The sequence below is a fragment of the Felis catus genome, chromosome D3 (assembly GCF_018350175.1).
Source record: "Felis catus isolate Fca126 chromosome D3, F.catus_Fca126_mat1.0, whole genome shotgun sequence".
In the NCBI taxonomy this organism is placed as follows: Eukaryota; Metazoa; Chordata; class Mammalia; order Carnivora; family Felidae; genus Felis; species Felis catus.
The window spans coordinates 9,925,146-9,945,071 of NC_058379.1; the positions used below are offsets into that span (position 1 = coordinate 9,925,146).

Genomic DNA, 19,926 nt, shown 5'->3' on the forward strand with positions numbered 1-19,926 from the left:
ATTAGAATTAGAAGTGTCTTGAAGGTGTTATCTTTCTAGTTTGTTATAAAGCCTGATGCCATTCTGATTTACATGTGATTTTTCCCCTTGAAGCTTTTTAGGATGTCTGTCCCTGGTATTTTTAAATTTCCCCATGTTGTAAAGTGGTGTGGATTCTTTTTCTATTCAAAGAGCTGGATACTTATCATTTTGTCTGGAACTTGTGACATTCTGTTTTTCAGAGTTTTCTTATATTTTGGTTATGTCTCCTGTTTTCTCTTTGCAGAACTCCAGTGATAGTAGGATAGACCGTCTTAGACTGATCCCTTTTTCCTTTAAAATTTTTTTTTAATGTTTATTTTTGAGAAAGAGAGTGCAAGATGGGGAGGGGCAGGGAGAGAGGCAGACACAATCTGAAGCAGGCTCCAGGCTCTGAGCTGTCAGCACAGAACCCGAAGCGGGGCTCCAAATCACACACTGTGAGATCATTACCTGAGCTGAAGTCCTATGCTCAACCGACTGAGCCACCCAGGTGCTCCTTTTTCTTTTCATATTTTTTGCCCTATGGGAGATTTCTTCAACTTTATCCTTTCATCTTTATATTAAATGGATTTCTGATATTTCCCAAACCTTTTATTCTTTCCCACAGCCTTTTCTCTCCTTAAGGGATGCAGTGATTTTTTTTAAATTTATTATTTACAAGAGCAAGTAAGAGAGAGAATCCCAAGGAGGCTCTGCACTGCTAGCATGGAGCCTGATGCAGGACTCGATCTCATGAAACAGGAGATCATGACCGGAGCTGAAAATCAACAGTCAGATGTCTGAGTCATCCAGGCACACCAAGATTTTAAGTAATCTCTGCAGCCAATGTGGGAATCGAACTCACAACCCCGAGATCAAGAGTCACACACTCTACCGAGCCAGCCAGGTGTCCCCGAAGTAACTTTTTCTTTTTTGTAAGATTTTACACCTAACATGGGGCTAAAACTTACAACCCTGAAACCCAGAGTGACTCTTGATCTACCAACTGAGCCAGCCAGGTGCCCCAATGCATTACGTTCGCATACTTTGTGCCATAGTTGTTTCTTGTTCTAGTCTGTGTTACCTATTTTTGTTTGGTATTTCATGTCATAGACTCTTCCTCATCTGTTTCTTGCCTGTCTATATTTAAGGCTGGGGCACTAAAGAGGAGAAGCTTCTTTAACTGTTCACGTTCACTGTAGGGTAACAAGCTGGTGTTTTCACTGAAGAACCCCCTGCTGTGAGAATCTATAGGTCTTATTTCTGGTTTCCTCCTGAAAGGGGTCTTCCAGTCTGCTGTGTAAACTCAGGGTGGGGCTAGGGTCTTAGCTGCTGGGTTTGATTCTCCCAAATAGGGCTTCTGACTTTCTGCAGAGTGGTGGGCTTGAACAACTGCTTCCTACATGAATTTCCAATCCTTGTTTTTCTCTTGGCAGTGGGGCCTCTAATTCCTTCTTTGCTTTGCAACGTTTTGGTTTTTTCCAAGGGACCTACAAGAAGCTTGCTGCCCATGACGTCCTCTTAAGTCATTTATTCTTTCAGTAGCTGTCCTTTGAGAAATTGTGGACTGAAATGATTTCTTTTCGTTTCATGAGGATGGAATGTGTGCTTTTATTTCCTGATTTCATTTTGTGGGTTTTTTTTTTTTTTGGCACGGAGGCATTGGGATTTTAAGTAGGTACCACCACCCAACATGGGGCTTAAACAGAGATCAAGAGTCACATACTCTACCAACTGAGCCAGCCAGACACGCTGGTGCGCTTGTATTTTTAAGAAACTATCCATACAGTAGAACATCCCTACAGAAAAGTGCATGGTAGCATAGGGTTCACTTAACACCTGTCACCACCACCCATATCAAAAACATTACCAGGACACCCCTAATACTCTCTATCCTCCTCTCTGGGACCCAGAATAACCACAATCTTGACATTTTAAGATGTTATTTTTTTCTATTTTCAACATTTAAATGAACTCATTATTTAAAAGTACTCATACCATGAAGTATTTTTTTATGCTTGACTCCTCTTGCTGAACATTGTGTGTTTCTGACTCACCTATAGGTTGCAGGTAGCAGTTTGCTTTCCTTCCTGTATGGTATTCCATTGTGTGCCGTAACTTTTTCTACTTCAGACCTTCAACTTGTTTCTAGTTTTGGCTACTACTATTATTGCTGCTGTGAGTATTTTTACACGTCTTTTGGTGAATATGGGTGGGTGTTCTGGTGGACGTACACCTAGAGGTGGGATTGGTCTAAGGGGTGCGTAGTGGAGGGCACCCAGGTTTCCAGAGTAGTTGTAGGTTACATTCCCCACATCCAGAGGAGAGTTCTGTTGGTTCCATGTCTTCCCCCAGTCCTGGTACTGTCTTTCCTTTTTGGGGGTGGTTGTATAGATTTTGTGATTTTGTTTTCCCCTGATGACTAATGAGGATGAATGTCTTCTATTATTGGATAGTGTAATTTTGAACATAGTTTTTTAAAGAAGCAACTCTTAAAGGAGATGGCCTCAGCCATCCTGGAGAGCAAATTCTTGCTGTGCTCAGCTGGGACTCTCCACACAAGGCATCCCCATCCACCCCAGCTTCTGAGTGGTGGCTTTTGCTGTTTCCAGCACCCTGAGGGGAGTTGTTCCTCACCCAAGAGGACCCTTGGTCTTCCTATAATAAAGACATAAGTGGGACACTTTCGCTAAAAGTTGGCATTTATTAAGTGTAAGAAAGGTAGGGTCAAGAGAAGAACTAAATGGGTCTGAGGACCTCCCCCTCCCATGGAGCAGGACCATGTCTGGGAGACTGGATTCTCCTGCATGCAGACCACAGAGCTCCCTGTGGGGGTGGCAAAGGACAGCTGTGCACAAGAGCTGAACATCAACCTTAGGAAAGCAGCCCTAAGTCTTTATCTTCTCTGCATTTCCCTTTTGTGCAGTTCTAAATCCACTGCTGGCTCCCACCCCCTTCCACTGCAATTATCCGCTTGAGGAAAACCCTCCCACTGGCCTAAGAGTTCAGACTAGCTCCAGTATGAGCAGGGGGGGCAGAAGATGCAGGGTGAGGTTTAGCTTTGACCTTGGATTTCCATCCCTTCAGTCATCCTTTCTGTATGACAACCAGGTTCGAGGGGCTGAATGGGGGAGGTGGGAGGGGGGGGAGGATTAGTTGGTAAGCATGAGGGAGTAAGAATCACATCAAGTGTAGAGACCATAATTAGAAACAAATTCCTAACCTTTGGACCGCACTTAAGGATCAGAGCCGCCCAGTCCAAGCAGGTCAGTCATTGTATCTTTTCAGTGAGTAGATGACCACACAACTCTTACGGTAAGTCAAAATTAGATGAAGGTTATTTATTGGTGTGACTTTTTTTTTTTTTCCTGTAGTGAGCTTCCTTTACACAGCAATGGTGTAAATAGCCTCAAACTGAATGAAAACTTTGTTAAATGCAACCATAAATAATTATAATAAATATACATCAAGTAACTTTACAGCACACGTTTTTTTAGGGCCAAGGTTTGGATCAGTCTGGACCTCTCAATGTGCTCTCTGGGAGAAGCATGTTAGCAGCAGACATCTTACTCACAGCTGTCATCAAATCAAGTGATGGGCCAAAAGCAGCTTCCCAAAACCCCCCTTGGGGAGGTAGCTAACAATTCTGAGTCCATTTAAGGGATGGGAAGGATTGGAGGGGACCAAGAATTTAAAAATACAGAGAGGAAGAACCACTTCTAATAATCCAAAGGCTCTCGTTATGCAGAAATGAAATAGGAGGATCCTTGTCAGGACTACGTCCTGGTCTGACCCCCCAGGCAACGGGGCTCTGGCCCCCAGGAGGCAGCAGCCAACCATCTTCCTTCCAAGCCGGGAGCCTGCGTGCAGGCCCTCCTCTCCAGACAGGACTGCTCCTGCATCAAACATAACTGATGCATCCAGTTTTAGCTTTTCCTTAGGTTGGGGAATCACTTCAGTAATGGTCCTTAACGCATTTCCTAAGAATAAGAGGGAGGAGATGGCTGCTAATGGCTCTAACTCTAAAATCCATACATCTTCCCAACAGGCCAGGGCCACAGCAGAGAAAGGAAAAGCACAGCTTTCTCTCCCCAGCATGCACACTCCAGAACCTTCTAGTCAGCACTCACTCAGAACCTTCAGTATTCACAATATTATACAATAAATACAGTGATGCAATTCCAGGAGAACTGGCAAGGCCCAAAATGACAGTGTCCAACAAGCTGGCATATGCTGCTCTTGAACAAAGTACCATTGGACAAAGACCTGTTTGGGGCACAAATGCACTGGGGCAGCAGGGGAGCCTGGAGCAGCTCCACCCTGGCACACACGCTCACATGGGGTGGCGAGGGGACAAGGGGCGGGCCTGGCCAGAGGGGCAGAAGGACCGCATAGTGGTCCTTGGAAGGTCTTGGTCACCGAAGTAGACCCTGAATTGAGCAGAGCACCTCAGTCAGCCGCTCTTTTTAAAATGGGCGTGTGGCCCTTCTGTTCCTCCTGTCACCAACACTGTGGTGAGGAAGGGCCGTTTCTGAGTACAAAAGGGGGGTAGGCTTGAATCATGTGCTTTCCTGTTCAATCAGTCTCAGAAAAAGCCCCCCCTCCCCTGAGCACTGTCCGTCCCTCCTCCTCTAGGCGTCCTGACCTCCTGGAGCTGGGACACGCCTGGCTGGGAACTAAGGTCAGAATGAACCCTTTGGTCTCCTGAGGAACATTCATCAGGAAACTGTCAGGTCAGGGGCCCAGGAGAGACGGAGAGCAGAGGGCTGAGGGGGAAGGGACGGGCAGCCACCGGGGTGCTTTTCCTCTGAAAAACCCAGACCATAAACAAGGTTCGAAAGCTGGAAGATGAACACAGAAAGCTCCCTGTGTGTCTCCCATGTTGGGGTCCAACCCTTTCAAGATGGAAGGAGGCCTGGGGGAGCTGCGTCCAGGATCAACTCCAGCTCAAGGCAGGAGGGGCAGGGCCACAGACCTGTGAAGATGCTGTGAAGAGACAACAGGATGCTCTGTGTGGCCGGCCGCAGGTATCTCACCACCACCTTCCTGCTGGGTGGTTCCATGATGTGGAACTAACTGGGGCCTTATGGCATCAGAATCCGGTGGCCATGAGAGACAATGTCCGGGAAGATCAAATGAGACACAGGCTGCCTGGGAATTAAACTATCCTACAAACATACCACAAACAGGTGTAAAAGAACCAACCCATCACAAAACATACAAATACAAAAGGTTAAGTCTTCCAGGAAGCCCTGGAACGTGGACAAAAGTTCGGAAAAGCAAAACGTCGCCAACTCCTCACGCAGGGCCTGGAGGGAATGTGCCCTCAGTGGCAGGCTTCCCAAGCCGGCGGAGCGGTGCCTCGGTGACGGACTGACTCCGGGGCTCCCTCCCCTCAGCCACTTAGGGGGTCTTCACGGTAGTGAATGGCACAACGAAGTTTCTCCAGCATGATTTCCAGAGAGGAGTACTGGGGAAGTTTGATCATGAACATGCAGGTCTCCACTCGGATGTAGCGAGAGTCTGGGGAACCTGCAAAAAGAAAACCCCCACCAGGCCAGTGTCAGAGGCTGGGCTCTGATCCCAGGGAGACCTATTGGCCGCCCTGCTTTCAGGTTTGCTTTTTTGGGTAGCTTGAAGCTAACCGAGGCCCAAGCAGGAGGAGGGGCGGGGGCAGGGCAAGAGAAGATTCTGGAGGAGAAAATGGCACAGGAAGTTGTACGGCACAGGGAGCAGATGGCTGACCTGTGAGGGAATCTGGTGGTAGACAGGTTTGTTCAGTCAGCAAAGGGTTGTTTTCTTATTTTTCTACGTTTGGAAGTTGGAAAATTAAAACATTTCTAAAAAGCCCCGTTAGCTTTTTAAAGTTATCAGAATGTAGGGGCACTTGGGTGGCTCAGTTGGTTGACTGTCCGACTTCAGCTCAGGTCATGATCTCAAGTTCATGAGTTCAAGCCCCACATCGGGCTCAATGCAGTCAGTACAATGTCGCCCCCTCTCCCTCCCCTGCTTGCACTCTCGCTCAAAAATAAATAAAACTTGAAAAAAAGAATGGTGAATCCTTAAAAAAAAAAAAAAAAAAAAAAAAAAAAAAACTCAGAACATAGGCCAACCTTGGGCCTGTACTGACTCTTGGCCAAAGTCAGGTTTGGGAGGCACGTGACCACCCCTTCCCCTGCGCAGGCCCGTCCCCCGATTTACATCTGGGCTCAGCTGGCCACTGATGTCCCTCCCTCCTGCAGGGCCCAGCAGCCCCAGCTCCCACTGAGAGAAGGGCCTGTGCGTCCCACTCGGAACACGACAAGGGGAAGGCGGTACCTGCTGTGCCATCTGGGGGAGCAATCTTCATGGGGTAGGGGGGCACGTGGGCTGTGTCAGGGCCCCCGTCTTTGCAGGGGCAGGTGAAGGGGATGCGTTCCTGGTTGCAGGCAAATTTGATGAACTTGCACAGCTCCTCCTGCGTGAACACCTCCAGCGCCCCCCAGAAGAACTCGATGTGCTGGTCTGTCTCCATCAGCCCCACCTGGTACATGGTGTGGGCCTGGGGAAGAAAGGCCCCCGGATGTGAGCGGTCCCGGCCTCTGCTCACCCCGCACCGCCCCGGGCCGGGTGGCTGCGGCGGGGAAACGGCCACGGGACATAGGTTATGAGACCACGACAACGACAAAGGCCACGGAGGTAGTCGTGCCCGCGCCCGTCGCGTGGCTGCGGCCCGGAGACCGCGCCCAGAGCAGAGGCTCCACGAGCGTTACCCGCCCCCCCCCCAACCGTGAACACACTGAGCAGGTCCTGTCACTGTCCCCACCAGATGTGAAGTCACTGTTCAAGGTCTCGCTGCCAGCAAGAAGCCAGCCTGGGAGGCCGGGGTGCGGCCTGAGGAATGAATGGGGCTTGGCAAGAACGGTCTTCGCCTCGGGATGAGGCTCAAGACCCGGGCCCCGGAGGCCAGCCGTCTGGGGGTGAGACCGACCCCACCGCATCCGGGCAAGTGACTCAAGCTCCGGCTTCCCCAGCTGTGACGTGGGGGGGTCGCCGGGGGGGGGGGGCACGTGAGAACAGGGCACTGGGACACATGGGGGGGGTCCAGGACAGGCCCCCGCCCACCGACCTTGAGGAACTCGAGGTTGATGTACGGCAGGCCGCAGGTGCGCAGCTCCATCTCCAGCGGGCTGAGCGTGGTGAGCAGCTGCAGGGGGATGACGGCGCCCAGGCCCGCCCTCACGGCCGTCACGCACTCGGCGTTCTGGAGCTCCCGCAGCCGCAGGCTCCGGATGGCCGCCGCGTAGATGTCCTTGTTCTCCCACCTGCAGGTGGGGGGGGGGGGGGGCCCGGGCGAGGGGAAACGGTTACCGGGCGTCCTGCCTCTCCTGCCTCCGGGCGTCCGTCACCCGCCTCACGGCTGGGGCCTTCTTAATAAAGTCCCGCTGCTGAACGCACGCCACCCTTCCTGGCACCCCGCGTCCTGCCCCACAGCCGTCCCTCTGGTGAGATCCATCACCTGACCCGGCCCGGGCCGCCCGCCCCACCGCTCCCCTCGCGCACACACTCACGCCACGGGGATGTGCCGGCCGCGGCTGCACAGCTCCACTTCCTCGCCCGTCATGGTCAGGTACGTGAACCTGCAGCAGGGCTTGGGACCCTCGGGGCTCTCGGTGGCCAGGTGCTGGGAGGCGATCTCGGCACACAGGGCCTCTAACTCCGTCTCGTCGTTGATCTGGAGGGCGGAGGCAGACGGAGGCTAATTGCCTGTCCTGCTCCCAGGGTCCCCGGGAAGACGGAACCCGAATCTCTAGTCGGGCAGACACCAGGCACTGTTTGCACGGGGACCACCCTTGGCCATTATGAACGTGCACATGGCACGGGCCCGGCCAATCGGTTTGCCGGGAGTTCAGGGTTAGGTATGTGGCCCAGGCCACCTGAGACCTAATGAAACCCAAATTGGAGGGCTTTTCCTGTTACCATTTGGAAGCAGCAACGCACTTTCACTGGTGTGGACACGACTCTAAGATGTACATCTTGTACTACACTAGGGGCCATCTTGAAACCAATTACTGAGGACATTGTTTGAGCACCAGGATTCAGCCTTGCCTGAAGCCAAACCTACATCCGTGTTTAGTTTTATTTATTTTTTACGTGTTCATTTTTGAGAGACAGACACCGAGTGTGAGCAGGGGAGGGGCCGAGAGGGAGACACAGAATCGGAAGCAGGCTCCAGGCTCTGAGCTGTCACCACAGAGCCCGACGCGGGGCTCAAACTCACAAACCGCGAGATCGTGACCTGAGCAGAAGTCAGAAGTTTAACCGACTACGCCATCCAGGCGCCCCGATCCATATTTAGTTTTAAAAGCAAATCATTTAAAAACACCAAAATTAGGGTCCAAAGGACACTGAGGTGCCTGCTGGGCTACCGAGGAGACGCTGGGATCTGGCCCAGAGAAGAGCAAACTTGCCCTTCTGGCATGTTGAAGGTGACTGGGACGAGGACCAGAAGTTCAGAATCTCTCTGCCTGGGCTGTGTGCCCCAACCCTGCTGTAGCCTGGTGTCCCAACACACTCTGTGGCTCTGCCCAGCGCCTTCAGAAAGAAGTCTCGGCCGGACGGTCTTCCTGGACACTGTCTTATATCCCCCCCCCCCCCCCACCCCGTGCACCCCAGGCCCTTGCCGCTACCCACAGCCCCAGGAGGACTTCTTGAAGCAGTGCCGGGCAGGGACTCCTAAACCCCTCGCCCAGAGCGGCCGTCCTGCGTTGACCTTTTAGATAATTCCCTGTCAGCCCCATTTCTGCCACTAATCCGAGATCCTGGCTTTGGTGCGCCCTCATGCCGGCTGCCCTCAAGTGGCGGCTCAGGGGAGGACAACAGACAGCCTGGCCACGAGGCCCCTCAGGGGGCCCTAGTTTTGTGCCTCCTTCGGCTGGGGTTCCCGTCGAGAGCCGCCTCGGCCCCGGCCTCCGTCTGCTCCCCTGTGAACACAGGCAGCGGGGGAGTCAAGGGGGAGGGCCGGGGCAGGGGCACCACCACACTCTGTCTCTAGCTTGAGGAGGCTTTTCAGCCAGACGGGCCTAGGTTCCCCCGGTGGCTCTGTTCCCAGCCCACCCTCCTCTCTGAGCCTCCCTTCCTCCCGGCCTTGTCACGAGGACTTGTGCACACAGCCCTTCCGAACAGGGCCTCGCGTATCGAGAGAACAACCTGGAAGCTTCCTATGGCTGGGGCGAGAGCCCAGAGCCCGGCCCACGGCAGGCTACCACGACGCTAACCGGTGGACAGACCTGAAGGGGTCCCCACGGGCCCAGCTGGCAGCCTGAGCGCCGACCACACCCCCGCCAGGGGGCCGGTCAGACGTGGCGAGCTCTCACTACCTCTTTGTGTCCCCAGGCACGAAGAGGACAGCTACGTTCCCAACTCTGTCCCTGGCCAATCCCAGGTGACCCCCAAGAGCCGGTCTCCTGTGCTCTGAGGCCCTGAAGCCAAACTCTCTTTTGTTTATTTTTGAGAGAGAGTGTGAGCGGAGGAGGGCCAGGGAGAGAGGGAGACACAGAATCCGAAGCAGCTCCAGCTCTGAGCCCTGTTGCGGGCCTTGAACTCACAAACCAGGAGATCACGACTTGAGCGGAAGTCGGACACTTAAACCACCTGAGCCACCCAGGCACCCAAAACCAAGCTCTTAAAAGTGAAAGTGGGTCCACTTGTAGCAGTCCCCACCCCGACATCCCTGCCTGCTCAGTCAGCTGCCGGGAACCCTTCACCCCTGTGTCCTTGGGAGGCCCAACAGCAGCAGATGGGCAGTGACCGACGTGCCCCATCAAGCAGGAAGAGAAGCCAGAGAGGCTTCTGTCCCCACAAAGCAAGCCCGGCAGAGACAGCTCACGTTCCCTAACGTTCTCTGGGAGACCCCAATCGGTCCTCGGGGGGGAAGCCTGGGCTCCCGGGGTTTGGAGGCCCAGCAAATGGCAGATCACAGAGGCAGCCACGAGCCCCGGGGACACTGCTCTGGAGTTCTGCTGTCCCCAGAATAAATGCCTCACTCACTTACGCTCTCAAATTTCTTGACGTAATTGTAGGTGAGTATGTCTGCTTCCTGCAGGTCTCGGTCAGGGTCCAGAGGCTCACCCACCAGAGTCTTCCAGAAGGAAGGCAGGAGGTCCAGGGGAAGAGGGACATCTGCTCGAATCGCAATCCCCAGCAGCTGGCCCAGGAAGTGCAGGAGCTGCTCTTCCCCGTAGGTGATGGGGCTGGGGGTCAGGATATACTTGCCCTGGACACAGAGGCAGAGATGCAGCGACTGCCGGGCGCCTCTCCTCCTCCCCGGGAACACAGGTCCCGGCCACTGCCCCGCCATGGCCCGCGCCTCGGCCGTCTTACCTTGTTTTTGTTGACGGCCGAGCTGGGGCACAAGAGCAGGAGGGACAGTGAGGAGCTCTGCAGCTCTTTACACACCTGCCACAGGAAGTGCCGGAAAGAGCCGCCTGCGGGACACATGGAGGCTGATGGGCATCGGGGGCATCGGGGGCCCCGCCGGCCCGCCCCGCCCGCCCGGAACGGCAGCTCCTTTGCCGGCCTGAACTCGGCTGCGACGGAGACAGAGCTCGCCTGAGGGCGGGGAGACCTGGGGTCAAGTCCTGCCGGGCCACTTACTGGCTGGGTGACCCCCAGGTCATCACTTCTCAGGGACCCAATCCGTCAAAGGGGGACAGTCACCGTACCTACGTCGCAGGCTAGTTTCAAGGAGTCAGAGAGACCGGATGCAGAGCCCTGCGTATCTGGCACCGCCGTGAGCTTACACGGATCCGCGGGCTCGTTTAACCCACCTCCGTCGCTCCGGGTTGCACCAGGAGTGGGGCCGCCCGTGCTACTCCGCGCTCCCCTCCCTCCCCCCAGGCCCAGGTGCCCAGTGTCTATCTGTTCGGTGAGCAGCGTCCAGCTGAACAGCCTGACGCACGAACGCCCGCAAAGGGCAACCGGCGATCATCGGCATCTCTGCTGCCGTCATCCCAAACGTGCCTGCGGTTTCCTTGCCAACTCCTCTCTGTGGCTGGATCCCCTCTCCCCTGTGCACCCCCTGTCAATGTCCTCAGGTCAGGAAGCTCAGAGGACAGCTGTGCGTGCCCACTGCTTGGTCGGAGCCACGCACAGGACGCGCCTGGGAACAGATGTCCTCACTCAGCTTCCACGGAGAAGCAGAAGACCCCGGCCTGCTGAAGCCGCCAAGGGCTGGGCTTGGGAATCGGACAGACCTGGCTTTGAACCCCGGCTGGCTGCCCGACCCTGGGGACACTACTTGGGTTGGCAGCGTCCCAGTTTCCCCATTGGTCCAATGGGACGAGGTCGGTCTCTTGTGCAGTGTTGGTGCTGTGAGGAGTGGAAGGTGCTGAGCACGCGGTCCTGAGAGCCGGCTGTGCCCGGAGCACGCTACGGTGCCGGTTGGTGGCTCTGGCCAGGCCCCCGAAACCGGCCCCCGGGCCCAGGGTGGGGGAGCCGGCGCTTGCCAGGGACCTCCGCCCAGTGCCGTCCCAGCTTGGGGACCCCACCTCTGGTGAGCACTAGGGGGGTGCCCTTCGTGCCGAATGGACACAACAGAGACACCCTCGGTTTGGGTCGGCCCTCTCCCCCGGGAAGGGCCGCTGGGCTCAGAGTTCGGATGTGTCCCATGGGAGACGGGGGCACTGGGGAGTCCTTCGGTCGTCCTGGCTTCTGCAGAGCAGGCTAACAAGGACACAGCTTCCTTAGTCTCACCAGTGGGGGGGATTGTGGGCAGTTTAGACTAAAAATAACTCCAAAAATGTTCTCATTTTCAACACAGCCTCCACCCGAACTGGCTGCAGAGCCCGGCGGGGGCCGCCACTTACTAGTGCCGTGGACCTCCTCCCCGGTGAAGCGGATGTTGAAGGCGTAGGTGGGGTCACCGCCACTGGCCAGCTTGACACAAAGCTGGGATGAGGGCACCGAGGCCAGCTGCCTGGCAGCCTGGCAGAAGTAGGAGTTTTCAGAAGCTCTGATCTCCCCTGGGAAGAGAGAGGAACCAGTAACACCGCCCCCCAACCCCCGCCCCGAAGCACCTTCCTCTCCTTCCTCTGCTCTTCCAGCCCAGGACGGACACCTGGCCAGGCCTTCGCCTGCCTCCTGGCCCTCTCCCTGCCCCTGGTTCCGCCGCCTTGCCTTCTCTCCACTTTTGGAACATCTTCGTGCCTTGGCCGTGTGGCTCCCAGCCTTCCCTCTGTCCCTGGGGAGGCGGGGGGGGGGGTGTCCTCCCCATCTGTGATCCTCTCCCCTCCAGTTCGTGTCATTTGTGGCACGTGTGGGTTCACGTGCCGTGGCAGACTCCTGGCTGCCTCCCCAGCAGCCACTCGCCCCAATTGCTTCGATGCCAGAACCCCGACTCCAGCAAGCCCACGGCCAACCAGAGTTAAGCGTACACATCCCAGCCTCCCCTGCAGTTAGGTGTGGCCACGTGGCAGGCCTCCCGGGAGATGGGAAGCCAAGGCGAGCCTCCAGGAAGTGGAGAGCTCCTCCCCTCGCTCTTGCTGCCAGGAAGGCAGGCTCACTAGGGGACCCTGAAGGTGGGAGTCACACACTGGGACACTAGAGGAGAAAGACGAAGCAGCCAGATGGACATCTGGACTCCCTTCTTCTAGAGGCTTCTTTTCTTTTTTTTTTTTTTTTTAATTTTTTTTTTCAACGTTTATTTATTTTTTTTTGGGACAGAGAGAGACAGAGCATGAACGGGGGAGGGGCAGAGAGAGAGGGAAACACAGAATCGGAAACAGGCTCCAGGCTCCGAGCCATCAGCCCAGAGCCCGACGCGGGGCTCGAACCCACGGACCGCGAGATCGTGACCTGGCTGAAGTCGGACGCTTAACCGACTGCGCCACCCAGGCGCCCCTAGAGGCTTCTTTTCTGTGCAAATCAACTAAATCCTTTGTTCGATCACAGCTATGTTGTATTTTCTGTTCTGTACAGCTAACTTTACCTCCCACGATTTCCAGGGGGTCCAACGTGATCTCTGGAGCTGCATGGTCAGCTGTCCTCTGTGCGGTGGCGTTTAGCACCCGATTCATGACCGTCACCTTCGTGTCATAAAAGATGAGCCCTGCGGGGAGGAATGTGGGAGAGAGGCTGGGATGGGGCTGCTCGCCTTCCTTCCCTGTGGCCTCTGAGGCCCGGCGGCGGAGGACATGCTGTCCCCTTTGGGTCTGTCTAGTCTCTCCTGGGATGCGCTTCAGGCCCCTGAGGCACTCAGGTGTCATAGTCCTGACCTTCCGGGAGGCAAGTTCATAGTATCTGCTCAAATGGTAACGCACAAACCTTGACTCTGTTGTGCCCAGGAACACCTAGTTGGCAGATAGCAAATCAGAGCCTTATGTGTTTCTAAATAACCCGAAAACTTTTTGTTTTTAAGCTTTATTCACTTAAGTAACCTCTACCTTCAGCATAGGGCTTGAACTCACGACCCTAAGATCAGGAGCCGTGAGGTCTTCAAACTGAGCCAGTCAGGAACCCTTGAAAACTTTAGAAAATTTAATTTTTCAGAGCATAGCTGAAGTAACCGCTCTTGGCTGGGAGCGCCGTTCCTGGGGACACACGTAGGTCACGTGTAAAGGAGAAGGGTCATCCCGGGCAGTTGCTGGGTCTGGCCGCGGCGGCGGGCGCAGGCACTGACCTTTGGCCTCCTTCAGCAGGGCGGCGATGCTGTGGGCAAACATGGGGGTCTGGCGCAGCTCCACCAGAGGCAGGAAGAAGGTCTCCAGCGTGGTGTTCAGGGACTGGAGCAAGGCGAACCGCAGGCGCAGGCTCTCGACGGGCACGTCTGCAGGGCACGGGGGGGCGGTCAGGCTGAGACTCTCGGTCACGAACAGACTCAAGCGGCCCCCATCACTCGAAGCGGTCATCAGGAGTGGGCACTTAGGGGGGACCGGGAGGCTCCCGCAGGGGATCTCATCCCCGACACCCAGAGACGCTCAGCAAGCGGGGCCCTCGATCTGCCGGAGCCTGTGCCGAGCAGAAGCAAAGGCGGGAGGCCCCGCCTGGCCAGAAGGGAGGCTCGGGCGCTCAGGGAATCCGAGGGCGCCCCCTCCCACCTTGGCCTATCTTTGGGGCTCTGCAGAGCTGCTATTTTTAATTTTCAACTTCAAAATAATGAGACTTCTAGGAAGCCACAAAAATAGTACAGAGTCCGGGTGCCTTTCATCTGCTTGCCCCCAAAAGCGACACATGTCAAGACCTGGACACGGAGATACTGGCACACTGTCTTACTTGTTCACGCTCACGTCCGTCTCCTCTCCAGCTGGGAGAGACGGACATCGGGACCACGTCTGGCCCATGTTTACCTTGGAAGTATCAGGAAGAGAGCAAAGGCCCAGGCCGCGTGGCTGAGCAAGAGTGGGCAGACTCAAAACCGCCTGTGGCACACACGTGCACAGGCACAGAAACAAGCCCAGCGGTCACCTTCCACGGACGGATTTATGGAGAACGTCTGTGGGTGCATTCGTGGGTGCACACGCACTCCTAGCTTTTAGTAAAGACACGCCGCGCGCTCTCCTAATGTGTAATGCCTCTAACGCGCGGCCAACTCTGAGCCCCGCCCCCTCGCCACCGACTCCAGCAGGGCATCCACCGTGACCTCTGGGCGGAGGCCGGGGTGCGGTGATGGGGCGTGGTCTCCCAGCAGCACCCGCGGCTTCCTTGCAACGAGCACACAGTGAGGCCTTGTAAACTTTTAGCTCGGCCGCAGTCGCAGCTTCGTGCCTTTCTCTCCCTCTTCTTTGCCCACGTGGCTCACGGCAGGCGCGCCTACCCCGGCGGCGGCGCAGGGGACGGTCCCCGAAAGCCAGACCCCCGGGACCCACATACTCAGGAGACAGGCCACTCTGGGGTCGGCGGCGTCTGCGGGGTCCAGATACACCTCGTGGGGGTGGAGCCTCGCGGGCGTGATGGCGAGATGGCGGCACAGCCGGTTGATGTACTGCACGAGCGCCACGTCCATCTCCAGCGTCCACTTCCTTGAGGCCTTGTGCGCGTGTCGGACATCGATGCAGGCACACCTGGGGCCGGGGGAGAAGGGCGAGGTGGGGCGGGGCCGCCGGGGACACCGGGACGACTCCTCCCTCCTCCAGACGCCGGTCGCGACCCAGCGGGAGGAGGGAGCAGAGCAGGCCGCAGGGGCCTAGGGGCCCGGAAGGGCACATCCCTCCTGGGGTTTGGCGACGCGCGCCCCCAGGTGCTCCCTCCTGCGCGGGGCGAGGGCGCCTGGCTAGGGCTGGGGCTCGGGAGCCCTTGGGCTCAAATCTCGGCCACCTGGCGACCCGGGCCACAAAGAAGCCTGCTTTCTGAGCCTCGGCTTCCTCACCTATAGGATGGAGCCATAGCGGCGGCGCTGGCCTCATGAGAGCTCGCTGAGGGCGCGCACGGCCAGGGCCCGAGAAGCCACCGGCCGCCGGCCTCACTGAAGCCGTTACCCTCGGCCAGCGGCCCCGTCCCAGGGTTGGCGCCGGGAGCTACGCCAACAGGCAAAGGTGTGTTTGTGAGGGCAGCGCTTTAACTGCAGCCACATCACACACGACGCAAGTGCCCACGGCTACGGGACCGCGGGGTCCTCTCCTGCGGTGACACTGAATGACGAGGAAGAACGAAAAAGGCAGACGTCTGGTCTGATCCCACTTCCGTAGCGCTGAAAAACTCTACCCCCAGAAAATGTTGGGAGACACGTTTACGGAAGCCCCCTGGGCACCGAATCACAGGCCCTCTCCCCTGTGCCTGCCTATACTGCACGGGCTTTTTATTACGCGTGCACGTCCTTAACCTACAAACGTTCAGCTGCTCACCCGAGAGAGGCAGGCAGGCTGGTGGGTGGGTGGGTGCCTTAGCTCCAGAGCTCGCAGCACCTCAACTGGGGCACGTGCCGCACAGGGTGCATCCTGCCAGGAGGGCCTTCCTTGGGGCAATGGCAGAACCTCTCCGGACAGGCCTCCTCCCTCCTACCCAAGCAGCGCTTAGAGAGCGAGCTTCCTCTGTGGGGATCCCCTCACAGCCCCCCCACACTGGCTGCCCTTGGGCCCGGTGTCGGAAGGGGCTCAGGGCACAGGGTGGCCCCGTGACACGCCGGAACGAGCCCTTTATCTGCAACAAACACATCACTTGGAAATCCGTTTGTAGTCCAATTTGCACCCTTCCCACTTCAAATGCACTTTCTAGTCCAAAACAGGTGATTCTACTTTTCAAAAGCCCCAGAGTTCTCTCCCCTACTGGCTTGGTAAGAAACTCATTCCTGCCACCATGATGCAGGCCCATCCAGGGATGGACCCGGAGCCTTCCGTGAAGGAACAAAATGGCGGAACCAAGCAGCAAATGGCTTCTGAATCCTGAAAGTGGCTTTTTAAGAGGCATGCTCGAGGCAGCCATTCTTTCCCTGACGCCGGGCACACCTTGCTTTGAGTGCCAGGGGTGAGCGCTGGAGTAGGGTAGGCAGGTGTCTTCCAGTTTGCAGACGTCACGCCTGCCTGGGACTCCCTTGTGGCTAGAAAGGGGGAAACCATCCTTGTCTGGCCCTGGGGACCTGGCGGGCAGTGACTTTGCTGCGCTCCTGCCTGGGAGGGAGAGAGAGTGGGCAACAGAGACTAGGAGACAACGCGGGACTCTGAGGAACAAAGGGTCTTTGGAAAGAGCAATCATTCCTGTTAGGGGCTGAAGCGTATCTCCCCCCCACCCCTTTCCTAATGAAGTTAAAGGAGGTCATAAGGGCGGGGCCCAGATCAGCAAACTGGTGTCCTCATCAGAAGCGGGCAGGCAGCGGCCCGTGTGCGCGCAGTGAGAAGGTGACCTTCTGTCCATAAGGCAAGGACAGAACTCAGGAAAAACCAACCCTGTTGAGCCCTTGACTTCCAGAACTGTGAGAAAATGAATTTATTGTTTAGAACAGAGTCTGTTTCCAAACAGGTTCTAACACCCACTTTAATAATTATGAAAAATTTGAAAATAACTCAGAAGGCATTAAGAAAGGCAGACAGAATGGTTCCCTGGAAGGATTTTCTTGGGAATACATCCAGTGGCTGAAAACGATTTTTTTTTTTTTAAGAGAGAGAGAGCACGAGAGCAGGGTGGGGGAGAGAGAGAGAGGGAGGGAGGGAGGGAGAGAGAAGAGCGAGAATCCCAAGCAGGCTTCACACTGAGCGTGGGGGGCTCGAACCCATATCCCTAGGATCATGACCTGGGCCAAAATCAGGAGTTGGACACTGAACTGACAGAGCCATCCAGGTGCTCCCCCCCAAAAATTTTTATACAAGGTATCAACTGGGTTGAGAGACATAACTTCTTACCTCTCAAAGTGAAGGTCATAACCACAGGATAAAATCGCCCTCCAGACGCTACGGATGTCTTGCTTGGCTCGGTCAATGACAAACTTGTGAAATCCTTCCAAGGTCAGATACTTCTCCTCAGGGACTGATGGAGAAGCATTCAGACTGTTAGGAGTTTGGTAGAACCTCCCACTGCAGGGGCCTCACTACATGCCCTCAGACGTCTCTGGCAGGGCCCGATCCACATAGTGCCCACCTCCCGCCCCTCCAGGGTCCGTCACCGACCTGGCACAAGCTGCGACCTCATGAGGTCAGCGAGCCACAGCCTGACTCTTCGCCAGCTCTGCTTGGGCCTTTATGAAGCTCAAGTTCTAATGCCCAGTAAGTGCCTTCTGGAAGCGAATTTCTAAGCAGATCCCCAGATCTTTACTTTCAATCACCATCATCTACTCTTCACCTTGGATACATGGTATTTTGGGAGCTGCTATGCTGGCCTCCGTAAATTCACAAAGATGGCATTGAGGCCCTGCCTCACCTAAACCCCAAGGGAGCCCAGCCAGTCAGACAAATGCTGGGTCCAGGGGCCTACCAGTCTCCAGGCCCAAGTTACTCATTCACCTTCTTGTTTTTTGGTGGGTGACTTCTCTGGGTCCTTCTCATCTGGCTTGCTCTTTTCTGGAGACTTTGGCTTCACAGTTGGCTTCTTCTCACTTAAGGCAGTCCTGCTATAGACCAAAGCACTGCAGTCAGAATCCCTGTGCCTACACCTTGTCCTGACAGAGGACATGCAGAGCCTCACACGCGCATTAGTTCAGACCCCCCCCCCCGCCTCCCCCCGGCACCCCCCACGGCCTGCAGTTCCCACAGGGCTGGGCTCAAGACCAGCTCTGTTCTCACCAAGGGGTTTACTGAGCAAATTAGGACAAAATGATGCCTTAACTATGAAAACTCTGAAAGATGCTTTTTGAATGTTCCTTCTACATACTTTTGAGCTGCACAAAGAAGCAGTCACTAGTCAGGTGTAGCCAAAGTTTAAAATAAAATAACAAACTCAATTCCTTGATCATACTGGCCACATTTCAAGCGCTCAGTGGCCACCTGTGGCTAGTGGCTACCGCATTCAACAGCACAGACAGGGAAACAGCACAGATTTCCATCACAGAAAAGTCTATTGTACGGTTCTGGTTTGTAAGCACCACTTATATATAATTAATTAATGAAAGGACAGTTGATTTTTCTGATCCTTTAAACAATTCCTCTAGAGACTCCTGCCAGGTCACACTTTGCTATTGAAGATTCAGTTTTGAGTTCCTGAGAGTCATCTGCCTATGTCTGCAGAAAATTCTGTTAATTATGTGTGCACACCCACACACAAAATACTATGGCGCTATAAAAAAAAAAAAAGGGCACGAAGTTATTTTTGTGTTGATACGGGGTCATCCCCAAGATTAGTAGTAAATGGAAACAGCAAGGGGTAGGCCCTGTGTACAGTATGGAGACATCTGGGAGAACGCTCATGTGCTTGTGTGTACACAGGAGAGTTCTGGAAGGCTCTGGAAGTAACACTGGCAATCTCACGGAGGGTGGCAGGAAGCCTTAGATGGAGAAGAGGTGTCGCTTTTGACTGCATATGCTATTGAATTTTGTACTACTTTAAAATTTAAGAAAATAATACATATGCACCAATAAAAGGTTATACACTTAACTGTTAAAAGCAGGTTGCTATATATTAAGTAACGATGTGTTTTTAATATGCATTTTACAGTTTTTCTGTATGACCTATGCATTCTTTGTGTGGTTAAAAGAAGTCAGATTTTTTTTTTTTTTTTTTTTTTTAACAATTCTGTACATTTTGGATGTCGTATTACTTCAGACTGGCCTGCTTTCCAGCCTGCATGGTCCAGATTTTACTACACTTATGGGTAAAACGGAACACTGTGTCTCTGAGTCGACGAAGCCGGGGACCAAGACGGCGCAGCAGCAAAGAAGAGCCAGGGTGTCTGCACCTCTGGGGAGCAAGGAGAGCCTTGCGGGGAAACTGTCAAGGCGGCGGCCCCGTGTCCCCTGGCGGACGCACAGGCCGGGCCCCTCGGACGCGCACCTGACGCTGTTGAGCACAGCCTTGTCCTTGGTGGGCGGCTTGGTGATGGGCCGCTTGGTGCTCACCACCTTCACGGGGTGCTGCTCCTTCCCACCCTTGCTGTACTTGCTCTTGTCGAACTTGGGCTTGGGCACGCCGTATTTCCTCAGGATCTGTGGGCACCAGAGGGAGGGAGGGTCCTCGGGCTCAGCCCAAGGCGCACCTGAGGCCCGGCACGCGGGGCGGGGCGGGGCGGGGCATCTACCTGCGTGAGCTGGTCTTCCAGCACCTTTTTCGGAGGCCGGACGTTGGTGAAGAAGAGGTGGAGGAGGTTGCCTGGGGTCTGGGAGTTGATCTGCTCCTTGCTAAGATAAATGTCCGACACTTTGATGGGCTTTGCCGGTGTCAGGCTCAGCATCTGTTCCGAATGGGCACAGCTCTTAAATATCTCCGTCAGCACCTCCCTGGCACCGGGCACCAGCTTCTCACCTGTTACAAAACGGGGGAGGACGAAACAATTCTGCCGTGAACGTGCTACGTCAGGAGGAGCCTTGCAGC

General features: G+C 55.2%; 1 protein-coding gene across 12 annotated transcripts in view; it reads right to left on the reverse strand.

Moving 5' to 3' along the window:
- Positions 1–3,310: 3,310 nt before the first annotated feature.
- The window catches only part of HECTD4 (HECT domain E3 ubiquitin protein ligase 4), a 192,405-nt gene continuing 175,789 nt past the window's right edge, over positions 3,311–19,926 (reverse strand). For 11 of the 12 annotated variants that reach the window (XM_023241435.2, XM_045041851.1, XM_045041855.1 and 8 more), the window contains 14 exons: positions 19,634–19,857; positions 19,390–19,541; positions 17,907–18,013; positions 17,310–17,433; positions 14,848–15,038; positions 13,658–13,804; positions 12,968–13,087; positions 11,847–12,002; positions 10,363–10,466; positions 10,034–10,255; positions 7,551–7,714; positions 7,109–7,304; positions 6,319–6,541; positions 3,311–5,532 (listed from right to left, as the gene is read on the reverse strand). In XM_023241435.2, coding sequence (XP_023097203.2) covers positions 5,396–5,532; positions 6,319–6,541; positions 7,109–7,304; positions 7,551–7,714; positions 10,034–10,255; positions 10,363–10,466; positions 11,847–12,002; positions 12,968–13,087; positions 13,658–13,804; positions 14,848–15,038; positions 17,310–17,433; positions 17,907–18,013; positions 19,390–19,541; positions 19,634–19,857 — 2,267 coding nt within the window. In that variant the 3' untranslated portion in view covers positions 3,311–5,395. The remainder of the gene's footprint in view (positions 5,533–6,318; positions 6,542–7,108; positions 7,305–7,550; positions 7,715–10,033; positions 10,256–10,362; positions 10,467–11,846; positions 12,003–12,967; positions 13,088–13,657; positions 13,805–14,847; positions 15,039–17,309; positions 17,434–17,906; positions 18,014–19,389; positions 19,542–19,633; positions 19,858–19,926) is intronic. The other variant, XM_045041850.1, reaches the window with a different exon arrangement.